This window comes from Perognathus longimembris, chromosome 15 (assembly GCF_023159225.1).
Source record: "Perognathus longimembris pacificus isolate PPM17 chromosome 15, ASM2315922v1, whole genome shotgun sequence".
NCBI lineage: Eukaryota > Metazoa > Chordata > Mammalia > Rodentia > Heteromyidae > Perognathus > Perognathus longimembris.
The window spans coordinates 18,917,292-18,942,524 of NC_063175.1; the positions used below are offsets into that span (position 1 = coordinate 18,917,292).

General features: G+C 38.6%; 2 protein-coding genes and 1 pseudogene across 2 annotated transcripts in view; 1 reads left to right on the plus strand and 2 right to left on the minus strand.

The window, feature by feature from the left end:
- The window catches only part of Mib1 (MIB E3 ubiquitin protein ligase 1), a 161,421-nt gene that overhangs the window by 111,775 nt on the left and 24,413 nt on the right, over positions 1 to 25,233 (plus strand). The window contains exons 13-16 of the mRNA XM_048363653.1: positions 8,728 to 8,860; positions 9,621 to 9,707; positions 11,593 to 11,754; positions 23,823 to 24,004. Coding sequence (XP_048219610.1) covers positions 8,728 to 8,860; positions 9,621 to 9,707; positions 11,593 to 11,754; positions 23,823 to 24,004 — 564 coding nt within the window. The remainder of the gene's footprint in view (positions 1 to 8,727; positions 8,861 to 9,620; positions 9,708 to 11,592; positions 11,755 to 23,822; positions 24,005 to 25,233) is intronic.
- Positions 10,001 to 10,584, minus strand: LOC125364197 (transcription initiation factor IIA subunit 2-like). Its single transcript, XM_048363655.1, has one exon. It carries the CDS (start codon positions 10,517 to 10,519, stop codon positions 10,190 to 10,192), a length of 330 nt encoding a protein of 109 aa, XP_048219612.1. The 5' UTR covers positions 10,520 to 10,584; the 3' UTR covers positions 10,001 to 10,189.
- Positions 15,640 to 16,911, minus strand: LOC125364196 (annotated as a pseudogene).

The following is a 25,233-nucleotide window of genomic DNA, read 5'->3' on the forward strand; positions in this document are numbered from 1 at the left end:
AGCCTTGAGTAAAAGACACAGGCCCTGAGTTCAAGCCCCACAACTGACAAAAAAAAAATTAATGTACAAAGAGTTTCACAGACTTTTCTACCTAGACTGGCTCTGAACCATGATCCTCAAATAGCCTCTCGAGTAGCTAGGATTACAGGATTGAGCCACCAGAGCTTGTTTTAAGATTTAATAATTCTGTTAAATTTTTATTTAGAAATTTATTTTTTTAACAACAGTCAAAGAAAGTCCTAACAAACCAATGGAGATCATCATGAACCTGAAAATGCCCAAAAGAAACCAACTATAGTTTGTTCTTGATTTAAATATGTTCTTCTTGAATGTTAAGAATCAAGAAATCCATCATTCGTTTTCAAAGCTCATTTTCCTACAAGGGAAGTTGTCCTTGACATTCCTTTTCTCTTTAGTGCGTATACCCTAGCAGTTAAATTTTAGATGGCTGCTTTAATATTGACATAAGGAATGACAGTTTTAAAGGACCAGCTTTCCTAGAAATAATTTTACATATATTGTGAGAGAACACACCTAAGATTTTAAAATTGGTTAATTTTCAGGTTCCTAAATTCCCTTATTTTGCTATTCATAGCAATTGTACTCCCTCTCCCTCTCCCTCTCCCCCCTCTCTCGTAAGTATATATATATACTTAATATATATAATATATATAATATATAATATATAATAATATATATATACTTAATATACTTAAGAATATGGAATGTGACTTTTTTGCTGTTATTTTGGTTTTGTGCTGGTCCTAGGGCTTGAGTGCTGTTCCTGAGCTTTTTTAAAAGCACAAGGCTATAGAGTTCTGTCACTTGAGCCACATCGCCACTTCTGGCATTTAGTTGGTTGATTGGAGATTAGATTCAGTGATGTGTGAAGAAGAATGAATGAAAGACTGCAACCTTGGATAAAATAATGTTATTGTGTGTTTTGAAAAAATATATTGCTCCTATATAAACTGGAAAAAGTGTAAGGAAAATTAAATTTTAATGAATTATTGGTACTGTAACTTAAAAATAATTATTGCAATTGCTTATTTGCCACTATATGTATAATTTTTGTTGTTGTGTTATAAAAACTAGTATGTCAAACAGATCAGAATATAATGATACATTAATAAAATAACAGCTCCCTATGATCTTACCCACTGTATTTGGAAAATAAAAATTGTGAAGATGTTAAATTCTCACTAAAGGAGGTAACTTCTGAACCAGTGCCAATGACTCATGCCTGTAATTCTAGCTTCTCAGGAGGCTGAGGGTCTGAGAATCTCAGTTCAAAGCCAGCCCTGGCAGGAAAGTCTGTGAGATTCTTATGTATAATAAATTACTCAAAAAAAAAAAAAAGCTAGAAGTAGAGCTCTGGTTCAAGTGGTAGAATGCCTTGGACATATAGCTCAGAGACAGTGCCCAGGCCTGGAGTGTAAGCTCCTGGACCAGCAAAACAATGAAAAGAAAAGAAAGAAGAAAAAAAAGGGAAAACTATGAAGAGGTAACTTCAGAATTGAGGGAAAGGGAAGGGTGATGTAGGCAAGGATAAGGGAGAACAATGAAAGGAGTGACACTGATCAAGATGTACTGGATTCATCAACTACTTAGTTGAATAGCCACTCCTTTGTACAACTACCTAAAGATAATAAAAATAGATAAAAAAGAATCTCACTGACTTTATTGTTCGGACTGATTTCAAGCTGGGATTCTTAGATCCTAGTCACTTGCTTATTTCTTCATTCTTTCCATTCAGCATAACTCAGAAAAGTATACTTTCCTGAACAATGATGTTTAGTTTAGGTTGTGTTGGAATCTTTGATCATGCCTCAGTGAACTTCTACTTTGGATTGTTCAGGTTTTGTTTTTTTTTTTTTTGCCAGTCCTGGGGCTTGAACTCAGGGCCTGAGCACTGTCCCTGGCTTCTTTTTTTGCTCAAGGCTAGTAGCACTCTGCTAACTTGAGCCATGGTGCCACTTCTGGCTTTTTCTATATATGTGGTGCTGAGGAATTGAACCTAGGGCTTCATGTATACGAGGCAAACACTCTTGCCACTAGGCCATATTCCCAGCCCCTTGTTCAGCTTTCTTAATAAGTTCCTTTATGCATTATAGACCAACTGGCTTTACTTGTTCTCTGTAGGATTTTTCATTAACTCAGCAAGCATTTACTGAGCATCTAATATTTGCCAGTGCTCAGGTCTTTCTGCATTGAATAGTACTAATAATATGTATGACCACCACAATTTAGTTCTTCTGGGTTTGTTTGAAAATGTTTGCTCTCTGAAGAAAGACTTTAGAGACAACATGGCAGGCCCTAGAAATTGACCTCCTGTCATCTGAATACTACATGCCAATGTAGACAGCTGCTTGTACTTCTGCTTCTTAGAACTCATTTGTACCTCATTCAGCAAACGTTTGAGTACTGCCATGTGCCAGGGATTATGCTAGGCACCACTATTAGTTGTTCTGGAACTTAATGCTGCTTTGGCAGTATTCACAAATGCCTGCCAAACTGGTAGTAAGATCTTATCTCTAAAACATCCATGTCCTTAGCCTCTTGGAAAACAACCAGTTGAGAAGTAAAGAACAGTGTTTGAACATTAGGGAAAATTCACCAAGTCTTTTCCACAGTGGGGTGTTGGCTTATTAGTAAGATCATTAATTTGTTGAGCTAGTAACACATTTATCCCAGTAACTCATGGCCCTCAGTGCTTGCAGTATAACTACAGGTTTTTCTCTTAATTAGCTGAAGTGCTGCGGGGAGCCTCCAGCCTGAAGCTGCCTTTCTTGGTCATATACTGTGTCTTCCTAAAATTGCTGGGCTCATGGAAAGATAGGAGGTGGATTGCTCTTAGTACTGTCAGTATGTGAGGTGAGGGGACCAGGGACTCTGTTTCTTTACTTTCCTTTAGAACTAGCCTTGCAACCTGGGCCCAATGATGGGCTCTTTTTTTTTTTTAAGTCCTGTAGTTTTGTTTACTTTTTTTTTGAGGGAGTTGGCAATTTCTAATTAAGATAAAGGAGTAATGGGTCTCTTAACAAATGCAGAAATTAATCCTTCACAAATCTTCAGTGTAGGAGAATAATTTATGTCTGTAGTCCACTCTTAAGGAGATGGAACATGCCTTCCACTCCGTCACAGTGGGCTGCACAATGACTTAACTTGTGAAGAATGAAGTACAGGGGAGAAAGAGTAACTACATCAGAGGAACAAAACGGCACCACCCTCCCCACAAATCTCATGATGATACTGTTTAAGCTCAGTTTTTAACTTACAACTTAAAATGTGTGTATCTTGGCAAGTTTTTAATTGAACTAAAGCATGTCCATAGTTAAGTCAAGAGGTACTACATTGCTTATAATGAAAGGTCTTTAGCTTCATTTGTCTTTACTCCTTGATCTTCTTTACCAGTAACTTGTAGCTTATCCTCTGTTTCTTAATTTATCTATCAATTAAAAACTTTGCCTGCTTACTTCAAGTTACGGAAAGCGAAGATGGAAAATGATTAATATTGTCATTATTACCTTGCCTCTAAACATAGTCATATCACAGTTTTTCTTTAAGTCATAACAAGCATTATTGTTGCTTAATGGTACATTTTCGGAACTTTTCACATGATTTAATACTTGTATTTTGTAGACTTTCTGGAAAAACGGTTGAAACTCTTGTAAATTAAGTTTCTCATAGGAACTGTTGTGTAGGGTAATAGGTAATGGCATCAGTGTCATGATATTATACAAAGATTCAGTAGTATAACGTGGTGACTGTTATTTTCTCCGTGGAGAATCTGAGTTAAATTATCTAGCATTTTATTATTTATTTATTTATTTATTTATTTATTTATTTATTTATTTATTTATTTATTTTGGTGGTGTTGGAGTTTGGGGTTAGGGCCTGTGCTTGATAGGCAGTCACTATACTGCTGAGCTATACCTCCAGTCCTTACTGGATTTTTTTTTTTTTTAAGCTAGGTCTTGATTTCTACATAGATCACAACTGGGTCATGATCCTCCTATTTATGCTTCCTGTATAGATGAGGTGTCAGTGTGTGACACCATGCTCAACTATTTTTTTTCCCCTTTGTGCCAGACCTTGGGCTTGAACTTAGTGCCTTGGGTGCTGTTCTTGAGCTTTATTGCTCAGACTGGTGCTTTACCAGTTGACTCATAGCTCCACATCTGGCTTTTTGGGTGATTAACTGGAGATTAAGAGGCTAATTGATTTTCCTGCCTAGGCTGGCTTTGAACCTCAATCCTTAGATCTCAGCCTCTTGGGTAGTTAGGATTACAGGTATGAGCCACTGGTGCCTTGTCTATTGCTTTTATTGGTTAAGATGAGATCTCCCTAACTTCTTACTCAGACTGGCCTGGAATCATCTTCCTCCTCTGTCTTCCTTAGTTAAGAGTATAAAAATAAGCCAGTATGCCTGATTTAGAATTTTAATCCATTGAGTGAGGATTAGAATACTCAATAATGACTGAAAACAAACTATTGCAATGCAAGAAATCTTAATCTTTTCTGAAGTCTAGGAATGGGACTTTAGAAGTCCCATTTTAAAATTGCAGATAGAGCCAGCAGGCCTTGGTTAATTGGAGAATTAACCACCCCCCCCCCCCAAAAAAAAGCCAGAAGTTTACCTGTGGCCTTGAGCAAAAAAAAGCTCAGCGATAGCTCCTAGCCCCTGAGTTCAAGCCGCAGAACCTGCAAACACACACACACACACACACACACACACACACACACACACACACACACTTTTTTTTTTTTTTTTAAGATTTTTGTTGTGCAAGTTTCTGGAGGAGAGTCTATAGCTTTCCAGAATGCGAATGCCTATCATCCCTGAACAGTGGTTATAAATCAGCAGTGGCCACCGAAGAGAATCTTTAAGTGTGGACTTTGGGTCATATATGTGCTTTGGCACACGATGACAGCAAGTTCATTGCCAGCCTGAATTAGCAAGACCTTCCTTCTCTCTCTGTCTCTGTCTCTGTCTCTGTCTCTCTCTCACACACACACCCTAGTAATTCTTGTACAAAAATAAACCAAGAATCAGATGATAGTAAAACATCTTACTGTAGTAAAAATTATTTTAGTATTCTATTTAAGAGCTAATTTTGAAACTTGAAATTATTTCTTCACTTCACTTCTTCACTTCAGTTCACTTGCCCCAAATTGTGGTATTTGGAGTTAGTTATTGCAAATTGAATGAACCAGGGGGGTAAGTCTATTAATAAATAGATGTTTTATGTGTATGTTATGGTTACTTGGTACTGAGAGAAAATTCTGAAGTGTAAATAGCAAATGGGTTTTATTTGGGAAAAACAGGAAAAAATGTGTACTTAGTCTTTAGCAATTTTTAAGCTTTTACCCTTTAATTTAAAAATATTTAGACATTTAAAAAAGTGATGAGATCTATAAAGTCATCAACTTGAGTAATTTGTAGGGGCTCATGGATCCACCAGACCTTATTCTTAGAATTCTTGAACTATCTACATGGGATTTATAGGCCGTTGCCATTAAAGAAACACATTCTGTTCCATTTGAGGCCTTAGCTTATTATTTTAGAGACTCACAGTTTCATTTATATCTATTCTTGTCAGCAACTTCACCCTATTTCTCCATATGAATATATAACATTTCTCTATCCAAATTTTTGTCTCATACATTTTACCTTAGGAAAATGTGTCTAATATGTGTCCTATTATTTTTTTCCTTCTGTAATTTAAAAACTTTTCTATTTTTACTGCCTTTGCAAAAGTGATGTGAGCAAATTAAGGTTACTACATATGTAGCGATATGTGTGTATATTTATCAGTGTGTATATAATGTAATCAGCGTGGAAATGTGTATATTGGTGCTCTGTGCCAAGTCTTTTGGTACTAGGGCTTGAAGTCAGGGCCTCAAACTTTCTAGGTAAGCACTCTTGAAATACCCTTCTAGGCCCCAGAACTCTTTGTGTATGTGTGTGTGACAATACTGGTGTTTGAATTCAAGCTCTTGCTTGTCTTTATTGCTTTTGTTTGTTTGTTTTTCTCTGGGATGAAGCTGAACCATTTGAGCCATACTTCCAGTACCACATACTCTTTTTTGTTTTTTGTTTTTTTTTGGCCAGTCCTGGGCTTTGGACTCAGGGCCTGAGCACTGTCCCTGGCTTCTTTTTGCTCAAGGCTAGCACTCTGCCACGTGAGCCACAGCACCACTTCTGGCCATTTTTTTCTATATATGTGGTACTGGGGAATTGAACCCAGGGCTTCGTGTATACAAGGCAAGCACTCTTGCCACTAGGCCATATTCCCAGCCCCCCCAAATACTCTTTTAACAGTTACTTTAGGTGTCAGTCTCTAAGAAACCATCATTTCATGAATAAATATATTCAGTGAATTGTCCTCCAAATTACATTTAACTTTTCCCTCACCCTCTTGCTCTTCCCTTCCCTTTTTCTCCTTCTTTCTCTTGTCTGTCTATCTATCTATCTTGTCTGTCTGTCTGTCCTCTCTCTCTCTCTCTCTCTCTCTCTCTCTCTCTCTCTCTCTCTCTCTCTCTCTCTCTCTCTCTCTCTCTCTCTCTCTCTCTCTCTCCTCTCTCCCCATCTATCATGGAGCTTGAATTCAGGGCCTAGGCTCTGTCCTGATCTCTCTTGCTCAAGGCTAATGCTCTACCACTTTGAGCCACAGCTCTATTTCTGGTTTTCTGGTGCTTAATTGGAGATAAGAGTCTTAAAGACTTTCTTGCCCTGGTTGGCTTTGAACTGCAATCCTCAGATCTTAGCCTGCTGGGTAGCTAGAATTATAGGCCTTGAGCCATCAGCGGCTGGCCACCTTTCTTATCTCTAAAGCTCTGGTTGGGATTACAGGCATATACCACTATAAGCATTCCCCCAACCAACATTTCTTGATAATTATTTCTACTACTTTGTTATGCTTAGACTTTTAAATCTAAGCCCTGGTTGGGGCTTGAACTCAGGGCCTGGGTGCTGTCCCCAAGCCTCTTGTATTCAAGGCTAGTGCTCTACCACTTGAGCCACAGTGCCACTTTTTGGGTTTTGAGTGGTTAATTGGGGATAAGGGTCTCATGGGGACTTTCCTGCCTGGGCTGGCTTTGAACTGCAATCCTCAGATCTCAGCCTCCAGAGTAGCTAGGATTAAAGGCCTGAGACACTGGCACCCAGCTTCTTTGATGCTTTTTTTAGGATACCTTGAAAAAATTGTTTGTTCATATATATTTTTTTACTTTGGAAATACCAATTCTCAAAAATTAAATATTGCTATAATTGGCAGTTGTGCTTTGGTGGTTGTTGTTGTTGTTTTGGTCATTGAGTTTGAATGCAAGGCTTGAGCTATTCCTGAGCTTTTTTGCTCAAGGTTAGCACTTGAACCACACTTCCACTTCTGGCCATTTGTTGGTTAATTGAGGTAAAAATCTCATAGACTTTCCCACCTGGGCTTGCTTTGAACCATGATGCTCAGATGTCAGCTTCCTGTGTAGCTAGGATTACAGCTGTGCGCCACCTGGCGGCCCTTGTAGGTTTCGAGTAAAACTGAGTGTAGTACTAGTAAATGACATTTGTCAGAGTTTAACTACTGTTCATAATAGTCTGTCAGCTGTGTAACATTCATCTTAATTATCACTATTTTCCTGCTGGTTTTGTTGTTGCTTGACTGTTCTTTATTAACTCTTTAGGGAATATGAGCTATTGAAATTGAACCTGAGAGATGCCACGAAGCCAAATTGTGTTCTTAGTTTGGTATTTTTCTTTCCTCTTTGGATTTTTTCCTTTTACAATGTTCTTCCTGGGGCTGGGAATATGGCCTAGTGGCAAGAGTGCTTGCCTCCTACACATGAAGCTCTCGGTTCGATTCCCCAGCACCACATATATGGAAAACGGCCAGAAGGGGCGCTGTGGCTCAGGTGGCAGAGTGCTAGCCTTGAGCGGGAAGAAGCCAGGGAAGGTGCTCAGGCCCTGAGTCAAGGCTCAGGACTGGCCAAAAACAAAACAAAACAATGTTCTTCCTTTGTAGCAGTTACATTCTGTTTTGATTCTATTGCCCAGGGGCTGGGAATATGGCCTAGTGGCAAGAGTGCTTGCCTCCTGCACATAAGGCCTTGGGTTTGATTCCCCAGCACCACATATACAGGAAGTGGCCAGAAGTGGCGCTGTGGCTCAAGTAGCAGTGTGCTAGTCTTGAGCAAAAAGAAGCCAGGAACAGTGCTCAAGTGCTCAGGCCCTGAGTCCAAGGCCCAGGACTGGCAAAAAAAAAAAAAAAAAAGAAAGAAAGATTCTATTGCCCAAATAGTGATAGTTTACTTGTTTTTGTTTTTTTTTTTTTTTGGCCAGTCCTGGGCCTTGGACTCAGGGCCTGAGCACTGTCCCTGGCTTCCTTTTTTGCTCAAGGCTAGCACTCCGCCACTTGAGCCACAGCGCCGCTTCTGGCCATTTTCTGTATATGTGGTGCTGGGGAACCGAACCTAGGGCCTCGTGTATCCGAGGCAGGCACTCTTGCCACTAGGCTATATCCCCAGCCCTTGTTTTTTTTTTTTTTTAAAGCTGTGCATTTGAGAATTAGAATATTTGAATTTCCATTTGTTTATAAAGACATATGCTTTTCTCTAGAAAGAAAATATCTTTACTAGATTTTACAAGATTTGTTTGAATATATTTTTCTAAAGGAAACTGAAAATATCCAATTATTATAAGTAGGAAAATAACGTGAATTTGACTTTCAGTGCAATGCGTGTTTTACTGTCAAAATTACCAAGACCATGGATTGTCGATGAGAAGAAAGATGATGGTTACACGGCTTTGCATCTGGCTGCCCTAAATAATCATGTAGAAGTGGCTGAACTTTTGGTACATCAGGTAGGGAGAGAGCAGTTTTTGACAATTTTGGAACATTCCTGTAAGTTATTTTATTGCTTTAGCAATTGCCTATTAAGGGACATTAAAACCTATTGTGATGAGATATAATATACATTCTGTTTTCTAACCTTGCTTGTTCATTATTATTTGTTTCAAGACTGGATCTCGCTATGTATCCAAGGCTAAACTTGAATCCATAATTACTGCTGCCTCAGCTCCCTGAGAGCTGAGATTTCATAGGCATGTACTACTCTCTCTGCTAAGCTACAAAGAGTTGTGTTGGAGCTCTTCACTGTGCTTTGTCCTTAAATAGAATTACCCTAGTAGAAATAGATTTTGTAAATTTCTATTTCTCCTGTATCAGTACTGTTCCTGTATGAGAATACTAAGCTTCTGAGCTGGGCACTGGTGGCTCATGCCTGTAATTCTAACTACTCAGGAGGCTGAGATCTGAGGTTTGCGATTTGAAGCCAGCTGGGGCAGGAAATTCCATGGGCTCTTAGCTCCAATAAAGTACTCAAAAAGCCAGAGTTGCGCTGTGGCTCAAGTGCTAGAGCTCTTGCCTTGAGCAAAAGAAGCTCAGGGACAGCACCCAGGCCCAGAGTTCAAGCCCCAAGAATGACCAAAAAAAAAAAGAATAAGCCTCTAAGGAGAGAAAGTGGCCAACAGTGTCCCATGTTATTTATTTCTTATGAATACTTAAGAATTTTTGTGTTCTCCATTGTCAAAATTTAACAACTTAAAATTTATTTTTCTTCAGGGTAATGCAAACTTGGATATCCAGAATGTGAACCAACAAACTGCCCTGCACCTTGCTGTTGAGCGGCAGCATACCCAGATTGTTAGGGTAAAGTATTAACATAAATTTTAGTCCACATTAGCAAAAGTCTTAAAACTTTGAGTTGCAGTTTTTTTGTTATTACTAGGTATGAATTCTCAAAGTATTAAATGGGAAAAACTAAAAGAGTCAATTTTAGAAAGTATATTCCTTTTGTTATCTGTAATAGAGAATACAATACAGATTAAAAAACTTTGGACACTTGTTGCTGCAAACATATTTTTTTGAATTTTAAAAATGAATCTATTAAAGAATGTTTTCAGGAAGACAACCACTTTTGATTTGCTATTAAAAAAAGGTTTCTTTATGCTGTATAATAAAGGTAATGTACGAGAATACAGAGCTGTAAGCTTCTTTCTGCTGGTATTCTCCAATAGTATAGCACAGTGCAGTCATTTTTGCAATGCTAGAATAAATTACAAAAGTCTCTTCTATGCTTCTCTTCAAAAAGCGGTAACAACCGGAGATGGCATAAAAAAGCCTTTTTCTTCCTATTCTGTAGTATTAGAACCAGTATTTTTACCATCACAGGCTACAATTTTCACTTTATCCACTTTAATAAGCTCTGTCACCTCTCTGAATTCAACATCATTCAATACAAAAGTCCACACATTATTGCAGAATCTGTATGTATTTAGAGAACCCTTGAAATGGACTCTGTTCCTGACCCTCTGAGCCAATGCTGAATTTATAGCTTTATCAAACTGAAGTAGAACTTGAAGGGCAAGTTGGGGGGTGATCTGTTGAGATTGTATGAACTCACCTAGGCTCTCTTGAAGACTGTTTCCCAGCATGGTATTTCTGTATAACTGATATGCCATGGCTTAGGAGGAAAAAACTATTTTCTTCAGGCTTGCATTGATGTCCGCTCCCTAAGGGGAAAGGCGCTTCCTGCTGCTGATTGCTTAGGAATGGCGTGGCTAGGAGCCGGGCGGAGGCACCCCCTGTGCCGATCCCCAAACATATATATTTTTACCTTACTAATCCAGTGATTCCATACAAAATAGCTGGAAGACTATTGGTTTAAATATTTTTGTAGAGCAGCAATTGATAAAGCTTTTAGGCTGAAGCAGCACCATGAATATTACTGGGAACTTGGTAGAAAAGCTGATCCTTATACCTCACTTCAGACCCACAAAATCAGAACCTTTAAAGATATAGAAAATTACTGGCTCAGCAAGCTACTCAAGCAATTCTCATGTTTGTTCAAACTAGAGAAATAATTGCTTTAGGTGACATCTTATGTAGTCATTTTTGGAACAAAGATGAAATAAACCGTAGTGGGACAAGTAAGAACATATGCTTGAGGCAGGTTCTATAGAACAAATAAAATGCTTAAGCCACCATAAACAAAATCTTAATCATGCTTGCCTTTATTGTTTTAAGTGATTGAAATGTATCATTTACACGTTTTATCCATTGTCCATATTTATTATTCCATTGTCCATATTTATTATTTGAGGTCCTCTTGGCAAAAATTATTAATTTTCTTTCCTTCTCATATATTTGGAGATAGTTGGCTAAAAAGAATGAAATTAATAACTTTCACTTGTTGGCTTAACTAATAGTGAATTTTAAACATTACAAGTTGTTCATGGTAGGGAAACGTAAAACGATTCAGTATCTAAAATTTAAAAGTTCCACATTTTTCTCCATGATCTTAGAGTAAATGAATTAGTATTGACTCTCATTTCTTGCTGTTTTCTCTAATACAGATCTCATCTACTATTCTACACAGGGGTGTAGAATAATAGAAAGCAAAGATGTCAAAATTATTAACTTTTATGGTAACTTCATAGTAGATCCAAGATGCTCCCACTGTTACTTCAGGTGTGTTGTAGTTTCTTATGCGTGTGGACACTTTACCGCAATGAGGCATGCCTTCTTCTTTTAGCTTTTGGTCCGTGCAGGTGCCAAGCTAGACATTCAGGATAAGGATGGAGATACTCCCTTGCATGAAGCTCTGAGGCATCATACTTTGTCTCAACTCCGTCAGCTGCAAGATATGCAAGATGTGGGGAAGGTAGATGCTGCCTGGGAACCATCAAAAAACACAGTGAGTAAAGATAATCTCTCATCATTACTAATGGAAGTATCTTTTAATGCAAGATGTTATATATGTTGTTTATGTAATCCATGTTGGATAAACTAATTAACTAGTTCTTTGGGGCTATATACTTTGGCTTTTAGTCTGTGAGTGAAATTCTAGTTAGTCCTTGTTGCTCTATAGTCTTACCAAAAGTTACTTCGTTTCTTCTTGACTCAGCTGTTTACATCAATGTGGAGTGATGTTTTGTGTTTTCCAAATGACTACTTATATTGATCATCTTCTCATTTGCATATCATAAATATCTATTCAAATCTTTTTCATGATTCTGTTTAGCTTCTTCTGATTTTATGCTTTGAACTGTTAGAGGTTGAGTCTGTTTTCTTATCATTGTTTTAAGAGTTCTTTTTTTTTGGCCAGTCCTGGGCCTTGGACTCAGGGCCTGAGCACTGTCCCTGGCTTCTTTTTGCTCAAGGCTAGCACTCTGCCACCTGAGCCACAGCGCCCCTTCTGGTTGTTTTCCATATATGTGGTGCTGGGGAATTGAACTGAGAGCTTCATGTGTAGGAGGCAAGCGCTCTTGCCACTAGGCCATATTCCCAGCCCAAGAGTTCTTTATATAATCTGAATAAAAATTTATATGAGATATGAGGTATTCACATATTTTCTCTCAGTCCATGGCTTATTTTTTCCTTACTACTCAAGTGACAGTTTATGTAACCTTTTTGGAAAATTCCAAGTCACTTGAGGAAGGGTTATTATAATTGACAAAAATGTTATGCTATTTTTTTTGTATCAAAATGATAGCTTAGGGCTGAGAATATGGCCTAGTGGCGAGAGTGCTTGCCTTGTATACATGAAGCCCTGGGTTTGATTCCTCAGCACCACATATATAGAAAAAAGCCAGAAGTGGCACTGTCGCTCAAGAGGTAGAGTGCTAGCCTTGAGCAAAAAGAAGCCAGGGACAGTTCTCAGGCCCTGAGTCCATGCCCCAGGACTGGCAACAAAAAAAAACCAAATAAACAAAATGATAGCTTAGTAGACTAGTGGGAGACTTATAGACTTAGGAAACTAATGAGAGAAGGTGTGCTTATGGGGAAAATAAATAAGATTGAATACTGTCAAAATAGACTATTTGCCGAACCCAAAACAAAGAAACTTTGATTATTTGAAACTATGAAAACAGAACAAAGGAACTTGTTTGGAATGTCATTTCTTAGAGGGAAGAGTACAGGAAGAATGTGATAAAGGGGGTAAAATTGATGGGAATACAGTATAAATATTTGGAAATGTAACAAACCTTCACCTCCCATATAACTGGTGTAAACCAATAAAAAAGGATAGTTTAGTCCACAGTGCTCAAAAGTGCTTTTCAAAAATTATGTATATAGCTACATGTACTGTTTTCAGGCCCAAGTGCAAATGCATCATCTGAGTAGAGTAGATGACTGCTGCTCATGAAGCCATGGTTACTTTGTTTTTGAATAGAAGGTATTCTTTTTTCACCTTCTCCACAAATGTGGACTCTATTATTAGAAAACTCCAGGAGATGGCACTTCATTTGACCCACAGCATCCTTAGCATGCTTATCTGGATCGAAATGGTTCTGGAAGTCCAAAGTCAAGGGCTACCTCTGGTGATGTTTTTGTAGGCAGAGTTCTGGAATAGCATGGCAAGAGATGAAAAATGCTTATGTGTCTCGTCTTTTCTTTCTTTCTTTCCTTTTTTTCTTTTAACTAGTTTTTTTTTTTTTTTTGAGGTAAGGTCTTGCTGGGTTGTCCAGGCTGATCTCAAAAATTTTTTTTTATTTTTATTAATTAAATTTTGTTGTCAAGGTGTTGTACAAAAGGGGTACAGTTACATAATAAGGCAGTGAGTACATTCCTTGTGATATTTTACACCCTCGTTTTTCTTTCCCTTCCTTAGATCAGGTAGGCATATATACAATATCCAGTGTACCAAAACATATACAGTAACCATGTAGGGTACACCAAAGGAAATTCACCTAGAACATTACATGTAACAACAATAGAATCCTCCTGTGTCCTTCTCTTGGAGTTCTTTTTGCTTATCCTCATCTTATATGATCATGTGTACATATCTGTTGAGGTATTGTGGTCCACTGATATGTCTATTCTAGACCTTTTTATGTTTAGTAGTTGTTTGGTTTTAAATACATAATGTTAGGTTGCTGATCCAAACCTGTGGAAATACCATTTGAAAGGAAGTTTGTTTGTTTTGCAGACCTGGTCTCTACTCACCCCCCCCCCCCACCACACCACCATAATAGTCATATATCAAGGAGGCCATGCCCCTTTGTTCTCTGTGTTCTAGGCTTGTCTCACTCAACATTATTTGTTCAAGTTCTGATCATTTCCCTTCGAATACCAATATTTTATCATTTCTAATCGCTATGTAGTATTCTGTAGTGTATAGGTACCACATTTTTGGGATCCATTCACCTGTAGTGGGGCATCTGAGTTGTTTCCATATTTTGGCTATTGTGAATTGTGCAGCGGTAAACATGGATGTAGATGTCTTTTTGGTATCCTGAGACCTGTTGTTCAGGATAGATGCCTAGGAGTGGTATGGCTGGGTCATAGGGTATGTCTATGCTGAGCTTTTTGAGGAACCTCCATACTGTTCTTCAAAGTGGTTGTACTAAATTGCCCTCCCACCAACAGTGGAGAAGGGTTCCTCTTTCCTGCATCCCCTCCAGCATTTGTTGTTGGCTGAGTTCAGAGTATATGCCATTCTAACTGGAGTGAGGTGGTATCTCAGGATTGTTTTTATTTGCATTTCCTTTACTGCCAGGGATGTTGAACATTTCCTCATATATTTCTTTGCCATTTTTATCTCTTCTCCTGTGAAGTCTCTCTCTAGCTCCTTTGCTCATTTAATAATTGGTTTACTGGGTTTGGAGGGGGTTAGTTTTTTGAGTTCTCTGTAGATGACGGATATTAATGGCCTTTGTCTGTTGTTGTGGTGAAGATCCTTTCCCATATGGTTGGCTGTCTTTCTAGTTTGGTGGCTATGTCTTTAGCTGTGCAGAAACTTTTTATTTTGTAGTAGTCCCATTTGTCGAGTCTTTCCCCTGTCTGTTGTGCCCCTGGGACTATGTTCAGGAAGTTCTTTTTTTTTTTTTTTTAAACTTGTAACAACTTTATTCATGACTATATATACACATATTTACTTTAACATAAAAACCAAAAATATTTACACACATAAAAATATAAACAGCCTTCATAGGGCTGGGGATATGGCCTAGTGGCAAGAGAGCTTGCCTCATATACATGAGGCACTGGGTTCGATTCCCCAGCACCACATATACAGAAAACGGCCAGAAGTGGCGCTGTGGCTGTAGTGGCAGAGTGCTAGCCTTGAGCAAAAGGAAGCCAGGGACAGTGCTCAGGCCCTGAGTTCAAGGCCCAGGACTGGCCTAAATAAATAAATAAATAAACAAACAAACAAACAGCCTTTCAGAAATAGGAAAAGCATCAAGATTTTAGAAAAGATAAGGTTTGGGGAAATATACACACTGGAAAATACAGTTCAAGAAAAGTGACAAGACACTGACATGTTGGTTTCAGAATGAACGTTGATTTGGTAAAACAAATAAAATGCTAAAATAGTAAATCAGATTGTCTAGATAAAATTTCATCCTCTTCTTTTCCCATAACATTGAATCAATTCTTTATTATATCAGGTAACATCCCTGCTTTTTCTTAAAACAGTTGATCTTTTCAGTCTGTACTGAGGTATTTTAAATTCCTTCACATTAAATTGTAAAATATTTTAAGAGGTTGTTGCATGCCCTCTATTAACTGGGAGAAAATAAATCCCAGGTGTTATATAAAACTGCAAAATACCATTATTTTTATTCATAAAAACAAAACCTAATTTCTTTCTCTAACCATGATTATTCATTCATGATTGTTTTAGTAAAAGGTCACAATCTTCGTAAATTCTTTTTGCTTTTCTTAGTACCAGGTAAAGGGCCAGTTTTACACGAGTCTTTTAAGAGCCTGCCATTTGGACAGTCTTTGGTGGTATGATAATCACATAAGCATCGTGTGCAATAATCAAACCCACAGCCTTCCCGTTTGCAAGTTGCACGCTGGAAATAGCAATCATATTTTGCAGATGAATTACACCGAACACAGGCTTTGAGGCTTTCATTCTTTTTCAATGTTTTGGCCATCTCTGAAAATTCACTGTGTCGACTGTGAGTAGAACCTTTCTGATCGCCATGACTGGGTAATTTGTCTTGAGTGTTTCTGGAAGGAACTTGGGTTGTTGACTTTTGAACACAGAAGTTAAGGCAGTTCTGATAGTAACATATTCTCTGGTTGAAGCATGTGGTGAAAACCTTATCTTGTTTTCAAAGAATCTTTTCACTGCCTTCTTATAAGACTGGAATGCCCACTTGTCATTTTCTAGAATCTTCTTCCAAGTTGTGCTCACTTTAGACAAACTGATTAAGTCCATCCCATTGAGCTGTGTCAAAATACTTACTAGGAGGTGTCTGAGTCCCCTTTGGAAGAGTTCACTCAGAATATCTACACACTCTAGGCCCATTTTTCTGCCAATTACATTCTGTAGCTTAAAATTTTCCCTGAATATAACCTCTTTTATAATTTCTCAATCTATTTTAGGATTTCACTTGGCATTCTTTTTGAATGTTGAACAAACCACCTTTTCGAAATGTAGGACTGGCAGCAAGTTTCTGTCAGGGTAAGAGTCTGAGCTCTCAGTGGGCAGCAGGCAGGACTGCGGGCTGTGTCGGAAGCTCTCTTCCAGTGCAAGGCTACCCTCTTCATGTTCGCTGAGGCTTTGTTGAGTAAATGAAGAGTAGCCACTGTTTTCATAGAGTCTACTGGCCTCTACTTCTTCCACATCACTCAAACAGTTCAGTGTTGGTTGCACATGTTGGTTTTCTTTGTTATGTAGAGGTCTGCTTTTAGGTTCAAGTTCAGCTATGGGGCTCACAACTGGTGATCCAATGTACAATAACCTTTCATAGTCTTTAGTGGAGTCTTTACAAGAACCTTCCAGACCTGGTGAGTTGTAGGAATCTTGCCTTCAGCTGTCATCAGGTTTTGCCAGTTTAAATTCAGAATGAACAGGACTGCAATTAAAACCGCACTTCATTTTGACAGAAAGAGTGGAACTTTCTTCTTTACAACTTTCTGAGGGGCGAAGGCGCCCGGCAGCGGTGACCGGGCTGGAACCGCCACGAGCACGAGCAGCAGGAGCAGGAGCAGGAGGGTGACCGGGCAATGCACAGCCGCCAGCTCATGCCAGGGGTCGCCAGGACCGCCTCACGTGAAGGAATCGCGGTGGTTCTGCAGGCCGGCCGCTTCTCAGACCTCGTTCAGGAAGTTCTTACCTGTGCCTATAAGTTCTAGCATCTCTTCTACTCTGTCCTTCAGTAGCTTCAAGGATTCCGGTGTGATGTTGAGGTCCTTAATGCATTTTGAGTTGATCTTGGGGCATGGTGATAGGCTAGCTGACCTCAAATTTTTATTTATTTATTTTTATTTATTTTTTTATATATTTTTTATTATTAATTGAACATAAATTTTTTTACAAGGTGTTGTGCAAAGAGGGTGCAGTTACATAGTAGGGCAGTGTGTACATTTATTGTGATATCTTACAACCTGTTTTTCCATCCCTTGTCTAGGTCAGGTAGACACATATGCAATATACAATGTATCAAGCACATATACAGTGTTCACAGACTTGGTCTCTACTGTCTCTCCGTCTCCCTTTGTTAACAGTCATATATCAGGGAGATAATGCCCCTTTGTTTTCTGTGTTCTAGGCTTGTCTCACTCAACATTATTTGTTCGAGTTCTGCCCATTTCCCTGCGAATAACAATATTTCACCATTCCTAATCGCTATGTAGTATTCCATTGTGTATAAGTACCATATTTTTTGGATCCATTCGTCTGTGGAGGGGCATCTGGGTTGTTTCCATATTTTGGCTATTGTGAATTGTGCCGCACTAAACATGGAAGTACAAATGTCTTTTTGATATCTTGGGTTTTGCTGTTTAGGATAGATGCCTAGGAGTGGTATGGCTGGGTCATAGGGTAGGTCTATATTGAGCTTTTTGAGAAACCTCCATACTGTTCTCCAAAGTGGTTGTACTAATTTGCACTCCCACCAACAATGGAGAAGGGTTCCTCTTTCCCCACAGCCCCTCCAGCATTTGTTTTTCCTGAGTTTAGAGTATAGGCCATTCTAACTGGGGTGAGGTGGTATCTCAGGGTTGTTTTTATTTGCATTTCCTTTACTAGCAGGGATGTTGAGCATTTCCTCATATGTTTCTTTGCCATTTTTATATCTTCTCTTGTGAAGTCTCTCTTTAGCTCTTTTGCCCATTTCCTAATAGGTTTATTGGGCTTGGAGGGGCTTAGTTTTTTGAGTTCTCTGTAGATGACAGATATCAGGCCTTTGTCTGTTGCTGTGCTGGTAAATATCCTTTCCCATATCGTTGGCTGTCTTTCTATTTTGGTGGCTATGACCTTAGCTGTGCAGAAACTTTTTAATTTGTAGTAGTCCCATTTGTTGAGTCTTTCCCCTATTTGTTGTGCCCCTGGGACTCTATTCAGGAAGTTCCTTCCTGTGCCTGCCTATAAGTTCTAGTGTCTTTCCTACTCTGTCCTTCAGTAGTTTCAAGGATTCAGGTCTGATATTGAGGTCTTTGATCCATTTTGAGTTGATCTTGGTGCATGGTGATAGGCTTGGGTCTACTTTGAGTTTTCTGCATATGGCTGCCCAGTTCTCCCAGCACCAGTAGTTGAAGAGGCTATGTTTATTCCATTGTATGTTGACCTCAAATTTTTAATAATCTTGTTTCAACCTACTCCAGTATTCAGGATTTTAGGCATCATAGGTATATGTTACTATTCCTAGTTTTGAAGAATATTCTGTTTTTAATAATAATAATGACTTATTTATTGCCAAAGTGATGTACAGAGGGGTTACAGTTTCATACGTTAGGCCATGGGTACATTTCTTGTACTGTGTGTTACCTCCTCCCTCATTCCCCCCACCCTCCTCCCCCTTTCCTTCTCCCCCCATGAGTTGTTCAGTTGGTTTACACAAAATGGTTTTGTAAGTATTGCTTTTGGAGTCATTTGTCTTTTTATCCTTTGTCTCTCGAGTTTGATATTCCCTTTCACTTCCCTAGTTCTCTTTTATATATATATATATATTTTTTTTCTTTTTTTCTTTTTTTTTTTTTTTTTTTTGGCCAGTCCTGGGCCTTGGACTCAGGACCTGAGCAGTGTCCCTGGCTTCTTTTTGCTCAAGGTTAGCACTCTGCCACTTGAGCCACAGCATCACCTCTGGCCATTTTCTATATATGTGGTGCTGGGGAATCAAACCCAGTGCTTCATGTATAGGAGGCAAGCACTCTTGCCACTAGGCCATATTCCCAGCCCTCACTTCCCTAGTTCTAATACCACTATATACACTATCCAGGGTACTCAGATACAGTGATAGTGTGGGGACAGCCACAGGAAGGGGATACAAGAGGATCATGAAGAAAAGAAGCTACAGTTTCACATGGCATGTTGAAAGTAATTACAACAGTGATATAACAGTCGTTCCCATAACAGGGAGTTCATTTCACTTAGCATCATCTTATGTGTTCATAGGCGCATAGCTATTGGGCTCTTGTGATCCTCTGCTGTGACTAGCCTAAACCTGTGCTAATTATTCCCTATAAGGGATACCATAGAGTCCATGTTTCTTTGGGTCTGGCTCACTTCACTTAGTATAATTTTTTCCAAGTTCTTCCATTTCCTTATGAATGGGGCAATGTTATTCTTTCTGATAGAGGCATAAAAGTCCATTGTATATATGTACCACATTTTCCTGTCTATTCATCTCCTGAAGGGCATCTGGGTTGGGTCCATATTTTAGCTATGACAAATTGTGCTGCGATGAACATTGTTGTGCTGGTGGCTTTAGTGTGTTCTTGTTTGTGGTCTTTTGGGTAGATGCCCAGAAGTGGGGCTTCTGGGTCATAGGGGAGCTCTATGTTTAGCCTTCTGAGGAATCTCTATACAACTTTCCAGAGTGGCTGAACCAGTTTACATTCCTACCAACAATGAAGTAGGATTTCCTTTTGGCCACATCCCCTCCAACATTGGTTATTGTTAGTTTTCTTGATAATGGACATTCTTACTGGGGTGAGGTGGAATCTCAATGTTGTTTTGATTTGCATTTCTTTTATGGCCAGTGATGTAGAGCACCTTTTCATATGTCTCTTCGCCATTCTCATTTCTTCATCAGAGAATTCTCTTTTTAAGTCTTTAGCCCACTTGTTGAGGGGGCTATTTGTTCTTTGAGGTTTTGTTTTGGAGGAATTTAATTTTTTTAGTTCTGCATATATTTTAGATATGAGGCCTTTGTCCATTGTATGGCTGGTAAAGATCTTTTCCCAATCTGTGGGCTTTTTGTTTATCTTGCCAGCTAAGTCCTTTGCCCTGCAGAAGCTCTGCAGTTTGATGCAGTCCCATTTGTCCATCCTTTCTTTGATTTCTTGCAATTTGGGCCTTTATTAAGGAAGTTTCGTCCTGTGCCAAGGAGCCCAATTGTTTCTCCTACTCCTTCTTTTAGTGTTTTCAGGGTATCTGTTTTAATTTCCAGGTCTTTGATCCATTTGGAATTGATTTTGGTGCAGGGTGATATATAGGACCTAGTTTTAGTTTGTTGCAGATGTTGAACCAGTTTTGCCAGCACCATTTGTTAAAGAGGCTATCTTTCTTCCATCCTATTTTTTTTAGCTCCTTTATCAAAGAGTAAGTGGGCATAGTTCTGTGGGTTCATTTCTGGGTCTTCAGTTCTATTCCATTGGTCATCAGGCCTGTTCCAGTGCCAATACCAAGCTGTTTTTAGTACTACAGCTTTGTAATACAGCTTGAAGTTTGGTATTGTAATTCCTCCAGCACTGTTCTTTCTGCTTAGGATTGTTTTTGCTATTCGGGGTCTTTTATTGTTCCATATGAATTTCTGGATTGTTTCCATTAAAAAATGGTGTTGGGATATTAATGGGTATTGCATTGAATTTGTAGGTAGCCTTTGGCAATATTGCCATTTTGACAATGTTAATCCTCCCAATCCAGAAGCATGGGAAGTTTTTCCATTTCCTTAGTTCTGCCTTAATTTTGTTTTTCATGTTTTTAAAGTTCTCTTCATAGAGGTCTTTCACTTCCTTGGTTAAGGTTCTTCCTAGGTATTTTATGTTTTTTGAGGCTATTGCAAAAGGAGTTGCTTTCCTGATTTCAGGCTCAGTCTTTGGGTCATTGGCATATACAAAAGCCATTGATTTTTGAGGGTTTATTTTATATCCTGCTACTTTTCCAAAGTTTTGGATCAGCTCTAGTAGTTTGGGAGTAGAGTCTATGGAGTTCTTTAGGTATAGGATCATGTTGTCTGCAAAGAGAGAAAGTTTAACTTCATCTTTTCCTATTTGGATCCCTTTATGTTTTCCTCTTGCCTAATTGCTCTGTCTAGGAGTTCTAGTACTCTGTTGAAGAGGAGAGGAAAGAGCGAACATCCCTGTGTTGCTCCTGACTTTAAAGGGAATGGCTTTAGCTTTTCACTTTTTAGAATTATGCTTGTTGTTAGACTGCCTTTATTATATTCAGGAATGTTCCCTGGAATCCCAGTTTTTCCAGGGCTTTTATCATAAATGGGTGCTGGATTTTATCGAACACCTTTTCCGCATCTAGGGGTATAATCATGTGATTCTTTACCTTGCTCTCGTTGATGTGGTGGATTATATTAATTGACTTGCGTACATTGAACCAACTTTGCATCCCTGGGATGAATCCAGTTTGATCACGGTGTATGATTTTTTTTTTTTTTTAGGATGACCTGTTGAAGTCGATTGGCCAGAATTTTGTTGAGAATTTTTGAATCCATGTTCATCAGGGAAATCTGTCTATAGTTCTCTTTCCTTGATGAGTCCCTGCCTGGTTTTGGGATGAGGGTTATACTGGCATCATAGAATGTGTTTGGTAGTGAACTTTTTCTTTCAATTTCCTTGAAGATTTTGAGAAATATTGGTGTGAGTTCTGTTTTGAAGGCCTTGTAGAATTCTGCTGTGAATCCGTCTGGACCTGGGCTTTTCTTAGATGGGAGGTCTCTTATTGCATTTTCTATTTCAGTGCTTGATATGGGTCTGTTTAGAAGATTTCAATCTTCATCTTTGAGTTTGGGGATATAAATTTTTGCTAGAAAATCGTGCATTTCTTCCAGGTTCTTGAATTTGTTGGCGTAAAGGTTTGCAAAATAGTCCCTTATTGTGTTCTGAATTTTGGTTGTTTCTGTGGTGATGTTACCTGTTTCATCTCTGTACTTGTTTATTTGGGTGTGCTGCTTTCGTTTTTTGGTCAGATTTGCTAGGGGTCTGTCTAGCTTGTTAACTCAACTCTTTGTTTTGTTGATTCTTTAGATTTTTTTTTAAAAACTGTAAGCCATTTAATTCTGATTTCATTTTAATTGTTTGCTTCCGTCTGTTGGCTTGGGGTTTGGCTTGTTGTTCTCTTTTGAGGAGCTTCAGGTGCTTCTTTAAGTTGTTGAATTGGTGTTTCTCCAGTTTGTTGATGTAGGCACTCAGAGATATAAATTTTCCTCTGAGTACTGCCTTTGCTGTATCCCAGAGGAGCTGGTACTTTGTGTGCTCATCTTGGTTTATTTCCGGATACATTTGAATTTCTGTTCTAATTTCTTCAATGACCCACTGATGGTTCAGCAACGTGTTGTTTAGTCTCCATGAATTGTAGGATTTTCTATGGTGGCTGTTTGAGTTGAGCTCTAATTTTATTCCATTGTGGTCTGAGAGAATGTAGGGAATAATTTTGATACTTCTGAATTTGTACAGATTTTCTTTGTGCCGTAAGATGTGAACTATTTTGGAGACTGTTCCATGTGCTGCTGAAAAGAATGTGTATATCTGGTGTTGCTGGATGAATTATTCTGTAGATGTCAGTTAAGTCTAGTTGGTCTATGTAGTTGATTAGTTCTGAGCTTTCTTTGCTCAGTTTTTGGCATGTTGATCTGTCCAGAGTTGACAGTGGAGTGTTAAAGTCTCCAACTATCAATGTGTTTGGGTCTATCAGTGTTTTTAGAGTCAGTAGTGTTTGATGAAGTTGGGTGCTCCTGTTTTTGGGGTGTAGGTATTTAGGACCTTTATATCCTCCTGTAGGAGAGATCCCTTTATTAGTATGTAGTAGCCTTCTTTGTCTCTTCTTACCATTTTTTAATTTGAAGTCAATTTTATCTGATACTAGGATTGCAACTCCAGCCTGCTTATGGGGGCCGATGGCTTGGTAGATTTTATTCCAGCTTTTCACTTTTAGAAGATGTTTGCTTTTGCTGGATAGATGTGTCTCTTGGAGGCAGCAGAAAGATGGATCTTGATTTTTGATCCAATTTATGAGCCTATGTCGTTTAATTGGAGAATCAAGTCCACTAATGTTGAGAGGATTCAGAGATGATCGTTTGTGCCTTTCGTTATACCTATCTCGTTAAAAGCTGTGTCTTCCCAATTCTTGATCCAATATTCTGGTTTTCTATTTAGGGTTCATTTCTCTGTCTGTATTGTGATCTTGATTATTTTCCATGTGTAGTACATCCTTGAGGATTTTCTGAGAAGCTGGTTGGTGGAAATAAATTGTTTCAGTTTTTCCTTATTGTGGAAGACTTTTATTTGACCTTTGGCTATGAATAAGAGTTTAGCTGTCTACCATACACATACATGTGTGTTCACACATTTACACAGGGGGTAATTAAGGGGATTGATTGCAGATCTTTTTTTTTTTTTTTTTTTTTTTGCTAGTCCCGGGGCTTGGACTCAGAGCCTGGGCCCTGTCCTTGGCTTTTTGCTTCCATTTGAGCCATAACACCATTCCTGGCCTTTTCTGTTTATGTGGTGCTGAGGAATTGAACCCAGGCCTTCATGCATGCTAGGAAGTACTTTACTGCTAAGCCACATTCCCAGCCCTTGATTGCTGATCTTAAGGAGAAAATCATGATTCTTTCTGTTTTATTTCAGTTAATAATGGGACTTGGTACCCAGGGGGCAGAGAAGAAGAGTGCAGCATCTATTGCTTGTTTCTTGGCAGCCAATGGTGCTGACCTTAGCATTCGAAATAAGAAGGGTCAATCACCACTTGATCTCTGTCCTGATCCAAATCTTTGCAAAGCACTGGCAAAATGTCATAAAGAAAAAGTCAGGTTGGTATTCTTTAATATCTTAAAACTTAATGTTTTATACATAAAGTGTTATGTAGTTTCCTTATGAAAGTCTTGACTGTCAAAATAAATTTGCATTTGCAATTCCTATGTCTTTGTGTTGCTTCTTTCTTCCTTGAAAACTTGCCTCTAGGTAGCAAGTCTTTTCTTTCATGTTAAGCTTCCTACATTATTAAATTTATTGTTTTTGTGTATATAGTAATTTCAAGAAAATTTTGTTGTCTGGTCATCTGGACATCTTATACATTATAGGAATTTATAGGAAAGTCTTACAGGGGCTTTGAATGTGGCTTAGTGGTAGAGTGCATGAAGCCCTGGGTTCAGTTCCCCAGGACCACATAAACAGAAAAGGCTGGAAGTGGTGTTGTGGCTCAAGAGGAAGAGTGCTAGCCTTGAGCAAAAAGCCAGGGACAGTGCTCAGGCCTTGAGTCCCAAGCCTCAGGACTGACAAAAAAAAAAAAGTCTTATTATTTTACTAGTAAAAATGCTGTGATGTATGATATATATATATAAAGTTTTTGATATCTTCCTACGTATCAACTGTATAGCTCATACAAACTGCAATAGGTCTAGCATTCTGCATTGAGAGGCTAATAGCACTCAATAAATATCAATGAAGGATGGAAAAAACAAGCAAATGAAGTGACTATAATTCACTGTGGAGTTTTCCTGACCATGATTATTTCACATTTGTCTTTTTATTTTCTGAAAATAAAGTAAGTCAAGAGATATTGTAGACATAGAAAAAGGCACCTATATCTCTACCTTTTTTACCTGGACAGTGCCATATGATTACTGTTCTTCATACATTTTTCTTAGCACTGAACATCTCTGTATCTGTCCCTTGTAGAACTTTGTTCTGTAGATAGAGCATGTTCTGAGATAAGCTTTGTTTATACAAAATTATTTTTACTATGAAATTTCTTTGTTAGGTGATTCACTCTTTTCCATGGAGTAGGCATTCATCCAGTTTGAAGATTGAATAGTACGATATGCACGTTAAGATGCAAAGATGTATCTAAATAGCAAAACCGTTTTCAAAATTTCACATAAAAGTGAACACTTGTATACTAATGACAGCTTGGATGTTTTATTATTATTATTATTGCCAGGACTGGGACTTGGACTCAGGGCCTGAGCACTGTCCTTGGCTTCTTTTTGCTCAAGGCTAGCACTCTGTCACTTGAGCCACAGTGCCACTTCTGGCCGTT

Excerpts from the sequence above, each read along its gene's own strand:
- LOC125364197 (XM_048363655.1), bottom strand. The coding sequence starts at position 10,519 with ATGGCATATCAGTTATACAGAAATACCATGCTGGGAAACAGTCTTCAA.